The sequence below is a fragment of the Molothrus aeneus genome, chromosome 6 (genome assembly GCF_037042795.1).
Source record: "Molothrus aeneus isolate 106 chromosome 6, BPBGC_Maene_1.0, whole genome shotgun sequence".
In the NCBI taxonomy this organism is placed as follows: Eukaryota; Metazoa; Chordata; class Aves; order Passeriformes; family Icteridae; genus Molothrus; species Molothrus aeneus.
The window spans coordinates 40942605-40951381 of NC_089651.1; the positions used below are offsets into that span (position 1 = coordinate 40942605).

At 42.3% G+C, this 8777-nt stretch overlaps 1 protein-coding gene across 1 annotated transcript in view; it reads right to left on the reverse strand.

The window, feature by feature from the left end:
• The window catches only part of POMT2 (protein O-mannosyltransferase 2), a 28515-nt gene extending 19848 nt beyond the window's left edge, over positions 1-8667 (reverse strand). The window contains exons 1-7 of the mRNA XM_066551958.1: positions 8588-8667; positions 7897-7981; positions 7010-7114; positions 5758-5866; positions 4761-4869; positions 3178-3337; positions 511-617 (exon numbers count right to left, since the gene is read on the reverse strand). Coding sequence (XP_066408055.1) covers positions 511-617; positions 3178-3337; positions 4761-4869; positions 5758-5866; positions 7010-7114; positions 7897-7956 — 650 coding nt within the window. The 5' untranslated portion in view covers positions 7957-7981; positions 8588-8667. The remainder of the gene's footprint in view (positions 1-510; positions 618-3177; positions 3338-4760; positions 4870-5757; positions 5867-7009; positions 7115-7896; positions 7982-8587) is intronic.
• Positions 8668-8777: the final 110 nt, after the last annotated feature.

Below are 8777 nucleotides of genomic sequence, written 5' to 3' on the forward strand. Positions count from 1 at the left end.
CTGAAAAATAACATTTATTTTTCTATTCTTTTTCTACAGTGAAATGTTTATTCACCTCATTTTTAGTGCTGGCATATGGAAAACATTACTTGGCCATTTTACTAGCTCTTTCCTTGTAAAAAGCATCCCTTGGTTGCAAGCAGTCAGGAAAGAGCCCTCCCTTCAAGCACTCTCAGACTCTTTTAATCACAGCCATTTTTCAGGAATGCAATGATTTTTTAATTACAAAAAGACAAAGAATGGAGCTGAGACATTTTCAGGTCCCAGAAAGAGAAGAGGAAAAAAAATGGGACAGGAAGTTTGGTTAGGTTACTTGCTTGTCATTTCAGAAAGTCTCAAGCTCAAATTCAATTTCACTGCCAGCTTGCCCAGAGAATTGGGGAAGGGAATTAAACAAAGACACAGCTGGTGGCTGTGCTTCTGACACTGAAAGTGGACTACTATATAACCAATAGCCTTTAATTCAAAGCAAAGACAAGTAATTCTTCTGGAGAAAACATTGTGAAATACCTTCTATTTAACACTGCAAAATGAACAGCAAACATAGCCGTGTAGAGGGCAAGTGGGAGGACGATGAGGCAGAGTACACGAGCCAGTAAATGCTTCCCAAACATCACCTGTAACAAACACAGTCTGCATCAAACAGTGCAGGAACAACTTCACTCCTGATTTCACAAGACTCTGAGCAGCAGTCCTGTGGCTGGAGCTCACCAGGTTGTAGAATTGCCTCAGAAAGGCCCAGAGAGAGGTAAAAGCTGAGGCAGACCTTGCTGTGTATCTCCTAAAGCTGGAGCTATGGTACCTCAAAATTTTAGGGTCACGGGAAAAAAGACAAAAATAGGCAAGAGGAGAGTTTAGTGTTCCAAAGTGCTGAGCATCTCTAACTTTGGCAAGGAGGTTGGGCAGCCCTCATTGAAAATACTTGGAGAGCAAGGACCTTAACTTGTTTATCAGTGGTACACATCTTGATCCAAAATCCCAGCAAAGAGATGGCTCCCAAAATAGTAACTACCAAACCTAAGCAAGAGGGAAAATGAAAATTTGTTCCTCCAATAAGTCTATGCAAATGTGAATGTAACCAGGACATCCTGGGGATCTAGATATGCTTCACTTATAGAAATCATCCTGCTTAGCAAGGATGCTCTCACACTGCAACTTCTAGTGCTGCCCAGCCAGAAACTACAGAAAAGTCAGCAGCAAAACCTGTTCTTCAGATGTCTCAAAATGAAACCAAAATATTTTATTTCAACCAATTGAAAATATGTTTTGCAAACAGATGCCAAAGAAGCTATTATGTTTTCACATCCTACTGACACTGCTGGTAGTAGAGTAAATAATGTAAAATAGAGGGTGGATAATAAATAGCTGTGGAAGAAGAAAAAAATTAAATAGAAAAAACTGTTTGCTAAATGCCACACTAACTTCAAAGTGGATGAAAGGAGATGCACTTGCTATTCTACATATTCTTTAACATGATACCTATCATATAATCATTAAGCTAATCATTCTCCATCCTTTAGTACCAGAACCAATTAATTCAGAAGGAATGGAAAAAGCTGAACACATAGCAAAACTCAGTGAAGTCAACAAAGGAAAGAGCTGTTCAGTTCAAGTACTTCAGCAGAACACTTAATAACCACTGGACACTGAGAAACTAATGCTGATTGATAGTACATAACTAAATATAGGCAGTGGAGAGGCACATGAACTACCCTCCAGTTCCCTACTTAGAAAAGCCTCAATATGCTCCAATTTTCATGAAATGGTTTTCTTAAACTTCAAAGACTTCAATGCAAAGTCTTTGCATTGAAGTAAAGAAAGTGCATGTGAAAGACAGCAGTGAGCAAACCAGAACAATGGATCAACACAAGCCGAGAATTCTAGAAATCAACTTAGTCCCCAAAAAATTGCATGTAAATAATCATGAGAAGCTCCCTAACAAATGCAGAGGTAAGTTATTCAGGCTTTCAGGAGATTAATCCTCACCTTTTTTTTCCCTCTCCTCAAGCACCAAGGCTGCCAAATAGCTATTCAGAATGCATCTACCTTCTGGAGTAAATTTTTTTACATATTCTAACACTCGGGGGTTTGCTGCCTTTGCTGCCAGCAGCACAAATGAAATCACTGTGCAGCTGTCTGCTGGCACAAAGCTTAGACATGATGGATTTGTTCTATTTCAAATGCAATTAACTGACTTTGCTCAAGACGTGTTTCTCTGGAGTTGGAACATTGAATCTTTGCAGCCCATATTGTTCACATTAATCAAAGAAAACAAATCGCACAGGAGGACTAGAAAATGTTCCCCCATGCTCCCACTGTTTATAGGACAAATGAGACAAAAACAGTAAGTGAAAAAAATAAAATTTTCAAGCTTCAAAAGAGGCTGAGACAAGAGGAGAACTGAACACCTTTTAAAAGATATGACTGAAGAATTTGTCTTCCTGCCGGTTGCAAGACAGCAAATGGTACATCAAGGCGTTTCTCCAAATGGCAGATTTCACACTTGGCAAACACAAAATGCAATATATTAGACCAGGACACTCAAACCCACTAGCAATTTTTTTAAAGCTTAGACGAACTAAAGGTGTGTGAAATCAAGCAGGCTATGGTTGTCTTCATCCTCTAAACTGGCTATAGATACTGCAGGTTGCAGAGCACTTCCATGACTCGTGATGCTCCTGCTCTGCAGCCTCTGCCCCCTTACTCTCAGGAAGCAGAGCCTGAGCTCACGCTGCTTATGCAAACTAAGTGCTGCAAGACACACCTGTCTGCCAGGAGCACATACTCCTTGGAAGGTCAGGTAACAGTGCTGGGCAGCATCTTGCTTTGGGCCACTGTAAAGCCATTCCCAATGAGCATTCTCAGCTTAGACTGAAAATGTAGCCAACTGGAATGGTAACAGTTTCTCTCAGGAAAAAGTAACATTCTTTCACTGTGTTTGTATACTATAATGTCCTGCTAATATAAGTGTGTTTGGTTTTTTCAAAAGTGTGGCAATAATTTTTTCATTATAACCTTAATCTCCTTTTTCATCACCACATCAGACGCCCCTGTCTGCTGCAGACACAGTATCTCTGTTTGGGTATTTGCAGGGTTGTCAAAGACTAGGAGAATTACAAAGCAAACAAAACAAAGAAACACTTTGTAAAAAAGTAAAGAAAAGCCTTTGAAACTCACCAGTGACAGGCTGAGATTCCCCAGCAAGTCCCATAGGTCATAGATTGTGTTCAAGCCAACCAAGAGGACTACAAAAAGGCCAACAAATTTTACCCCCATTGCTCCAGCAAGGCTCACACCAGTCAGACTCAGCCAGAACCACCAGGAGGCAGAAAATGGCCTGCAGGACCAGTAGAGCAAGTCAGTAAATACAATGACAGCTACATGAATGGGCAGCCTGTGATCACAAAAATAAATAACAGATCAATTACCCCACAAAATTACAGTCCATCTTCTCAGGAACCCATAAGAAGTGGAAAAACAAGTTTTTCATTTAGTTTAGAATCACACAAGGATACTGGTTTCAGATCCAGGCTTGTGAAGCCTTGATACAGGCTTCAGGTACACTTAAGCCAGGGGCAACCCTAGATCTCCCATTCAAGGATGGAAACACAGATAGCAGGTATAAGCTAAAATACTAGTGTGAAGAAAGTCTGACTATACTGAAGTTTTGAAAACAGAAACAAGAACTTTGCTCAGTAAAGTGAAAACTTCTCTCAGAAATTTAGACATGGGGAAGAACAAGAGGCAAAGAGCAGCCACCTGTACTAAAGCAAGAAAGCCTTAGCAGAAAACATCTCTCCAAAACACAAACAAAAACTGCAGCAAAAAGCAAACAAATTATAAACTGACATAAAACTGAACCATAGAAAAGAGATGAGAAAAAATGACAGCAGAATTTAAAACCTTTTTCCTTCTGATTCCTAATGCCTTGATGCTTTTATTTCAACTAGACAAAATCCCCATGACCTGCTTAGCAACACGAGAGCTAGAGTCGGCTTTTAATTTTTAGAATATCAACTACTTTGACAACAGGATTAGTTCTAAGATATGAAAAATAAATTCAGGTCAAGGCACACAGAGCTGATCAAGCAGTGCCCTGTAATTTAGTGCTTGCACTCCCTGGGGAATGTGCTGTAGATAAGGATGGCCTTGGACAGCTGTACATGATGCTGCACGCTGCATTTCAGCCACACGAACTGCAGACACACTAAGATGGATACGATCAGTTCTTGAATGTTTCATGAAATAAAAACTGTTCATATATAACACAGAATTTCAACTTTTTATGTCTTTGAATTTGGAATGCATTTCAAGGAAACTACTCTGTGCAGCCCAGCCACAAAGAAGCCCTCTGACAGATCCCAGTACCTATAAACCACCACCCTTTCTGAATGGGTCTATAGCAAATATCCTTAGCAACTTGACTACTTTATTCAGAATCATCCTGGGTATATTTTCCTCTAAGTTTTTGAAGCCATTTTTCTAAACCAAACAAATTACACTATTTACCTCAGACAGCAGGATTTTTAAAGGTGCTTACAGTCACAGGTAAATTTGTGTACTCCAGGCACAATACTTTCTCCCTAACTACACAGATCCTCAGAGTAAAAATTTCTCTCTGCTACCAACAGTCATTTTCTGCTTCAAATTTCCTGAAATAATCTCATTTCAGCCACTCACACATCACCAGTGGCAGATATTACTTTAACTGTGTGAAAGTTAAATACCTATAGTTACCAAAATTATCATCTTTATCTTACCTGTCTGCACAGCTGTTACATTTCACCATACTCAGAACAGCTCCCATGAGAAAGAACATTAGAATGGGATCCAGCAGAATATATTGGGATAATGTAATACAGCCTGTATCTGCAAAGAGACACACAACAATGTCAGAAAGACTTGCAGTTCCAAAGTGAATCTAAGATTGTGGGAATTCAGCTTCCTCAGTGTAGTCAAGACAAGAAGAAAGCGGGAAATTTTAGAAACAGAAGGAGATCATAACATTTCATCTTCTACCTGAATAACAAAGGAAAAAAACCCAATAAAACAAAAATAAAAACAAATACAAGAACAAAAGGCAGTGCAGCAGTATCTGTGAAACACCATTTGGAAAGTGCTGATAACATATTCAGATGGAGAGGATTACAGCCAGCAATTCTCTACCTAAGGCATCACCATAGTGCCAGAGGACGCCAGAGGAGAAGTCATCTTTCAGATGGTACCTATAAAAAATGAATATGGCTTTGATATTTAAAGTCTCCATTTCTCAATATCTGTGTGTCCTTACAAAACTCCTATTTTGGTAACTTCATTTGCAAGGTCAATTTCTCAACTTGGCTCAATTCAACAAGGAACTTTATTAATTTCTTATTGTGAACTCTTCTAAAGTAATGCAGGGGCTGTTAAAGATCTCTATAATTCATACAGGAAACATCAATATTTCACTAGTGGGTAAAATCATTCCTGACCACCACCTTACAAAAATCTTTAAAATTAAGGTGCAATCTAACCCCGTTCTGTGGTTGTGCAAATAACAGAAGTACCTATGAACTAAACAGGACTGTGAAGTTCTTAAGGGGACCACCAAGTAAGAAGCCTCTTACATATATAGATTTTAAAAAGTGGAATTACTTTGCTTTTGAGAAAGTCTCTCATTAACCCAAATATCCCCTGGTTAGGTAACACATGGTAATGCAGCAATTAAATTATCTGAACAATTAAGATACTCAATTTTGCTGTAGCAGGAACACCTACCAAAAATAAGGATGAAAGCTGTGAGTAAGGCTGCTGGCAGTGACTTTGACAGTTCCAACACTGTGAGGTAGGCAAAAGGAACCAGGCAGGAGCCAAGAAATGCACAAAACTGCAGGAAAAGATCATAGCAGAAGTTATAACCCCACTCATGTTGGACAAGAGCTCTGTTTCCTTTCCTTCATCTTCCATACCTACAACAACAGGAGGTGCTGCAGCAGCTGAACCGAGTCTCAAAGAACATCAGACAAAAGCCAACTGAACAAAGACACTGCTCAGAGGACAGAGGCTTACTCTGCTCTGCAGTGGTGTCAGTAACAACAGCCAGTCACACTCTTGCTAGACTACACCAGATATTTATAAATGGCTGCATCAAGTAGGTACACTACATATCCATTACAGTCTTTTTTTAACAAGATACTAGATTATGAAAGTTAAGAACAAAATACACGTGCACCTTATATCTTTAGCAGACCAGATTCCCCTCTCCTATACAAATGAGACCAAGGATAGTTGGAGGAAAAAGAGAAGAAATCAAAACAAAAGAAAGCAAGACCACAGTAGAATTTATTATCTTTAATGTCTGTTTCTAATACCTCTCCCACCTTTGGCTCAAGGAAATGTAAAACCATGAACTTCTGGAAACTAAACTAAGAAAACATGCCTTCCCAGTTTTTAGTTTTCTTTCTGTGTAGTAGCAATTGGCCACTGTTTCTCCTTTTGACTTATGTGCTGTCAGTTATGTGGCTCTTCATCTTCCTAAAAAGTAGCAGAGCCAGGGTTTCAGATCAAATACAACTCTGAATTCTGCCCTGCTGTCCTAGGCTCCATCAGCGTACTCAGCTTAGTGTCACCAGTGGTGGCAAAGTGCAGGTGACAGTGGATGATCCTGGCTTTTTAATAACCTTGGCTCCCCAGGAGATTAGCCAGGCACAATGGAGTGACAGAAGCTCAAACTCAGCAATGTTTGCTTTGCAGACAAGGCAAGGTATCCATCCCATGCAGCAGTGTAGTCTCACTAATTAGCAGGAGGAGCTGCCCTCAATTTTCACCTTAATTTCTTACCTGGCCTCTCACAGACACATTAAGACTTATTCACAATAGAACCACTAACACTTTTCAAAGGAGCTTAAAGACAAGGTACAAGGCTAAACAGACCTCTGACCTGATCAAGGAGAGCTGTTCTTACGATGGAACACTGTACTGAAAGGCACAGGACAGCTAACCAGCTTAAGAGGAGCCTGCAGAGCCTTACCCCTCTCATCCCTACGTAGTTGTGCTGCTCATATCGATCCCCTGGCTTTTGGAAAGGAAATGTACCATCATATCCACTAAGGTAGCCAGCAAGTCCAATCAGCATCTGAAGAGAAAACGTGAAAAAAAATGGTCAGGAAAATCACACTGGAGGAAAAAGTATCCAGGCTAGCAGCAGGTAAGATTTCTATAGAAGGCCCATTGATTCAGAGAACAAATTCAGACACATCATCCAAAAAAGAGTTTATTTACAGAAATCATTTACGTCCATACTGCTCTTCGTCTTAAGGCAAAATCAGAATTATTTTTGCAACAGACTATAAGGCTGACTGCAAGCTCAACGAAAACAGCAAGTGTGGAGTTGAGCAGAGAGAATGCTGTTGAGTCCCCCATAGCTCCCTATCCCTTTAGTTTCAGGAGACTCAGTATGAAAGGAAGACAACTTTGACAAGGCAGGAGGATGCACCTTCATCCACACTACACACTGCTGCTAAAAAAAGTTCATTTACAGAACAGCAATCAATGCTCTCAGGGTCATTTGTGGCAGGCATCTCATTTACTCACAAGTTATCAGGAATTGTTTGCTTCCTTTAAAATGTAGGCTTCTATTACATATGCCCCCCAAGTGTCACATTGACTTTTTGGGTCATGCCTTTCAAAACCCCAACATACAATACTGTTTGGTTTTCTTATATTTGAAGCATTTTTTGTGAGAACAAAAAGTTGCAAGTTGAGGCTCTGGACACAGAACGCAAATTGCTGTGGTGTCAACAACAACAGTTAGGAAGGACTATGTTGTTCACCACATCCTTTGGCCACAAGGCAGAGGCAGACTTTTATTGGCCCACTCCTCTGGCTTCTGAAACATGCAACAGAAAAGCACTTTACCTTCCCCAAAGGGGGATGGACATCGAAGAAGAAGGTCCGATTAATGTAGTAACTTCCCATCTTCCCAAAATGAGTTTCATCCCAACTGGAAAAAACACACCAACAAAACACAAACCACAATAACCGATCTGCTACAATGCTGAAGGGAGTTAAAAAAAAAAAATCCAAGAAGATCTTTTTACTTATGCTTTTTATAGTATAGAGGGATACTTTCATACATTCCATATGAGACGATGGGAAACCATGGACAGCACTGCAGCCATTGTAGGAAAGTCCTTTTTTTAAGGAGTTTTATATTATCACTGCAAAACCTCCGGTTTGCCCTTTTACTTCCAAATTGACCTTAGCGAGGTTAAAAAGTCTGCTTGCTGCACAAAGATCCCCAAGACGCCCCCCCCGGGACCCGGCGCCCTCCTGCAGCACGGCCCCAGAGCAGCGTGGAGGGGGCGGGGGCCGGGCCGGGCTGGCCGGAGAGCGCAGCCGTTCCCAGTGGCCCTCACTGCCGTGTCCCGTCCCCCACCTGCGGGGGATAAACAGGGATCCCTGCCACCCCGGGCGGGCAAGGGGCGCGGAGCGGGGGTGCGGTCCCGGCCGCTGTGGCCGGCAGAAGGGACACGCACCCACCCGCATCGCGGGGCCCGGGCAGCGCCCGGCCGGAGAGGCGCACGCCCCAGCCCCGCCCGTCCCGTACCATACGTGCGGCGGCTCCCGCAGGCGGTGGAAGCGGGAGGCGAAGCTGAGGAGGGTGACGAGGGCCAGGGCGGCCGGGCGGGTGGCGTCGGGCGGGGCGGGAGGCGGCGGCGCCCCCGGCCCCCGGCGGGGCTCCCGGTGCCGCGGCGGCATCCGCGGGCACCCGCCGCGCGCTGCACCGCGCCGGGCGC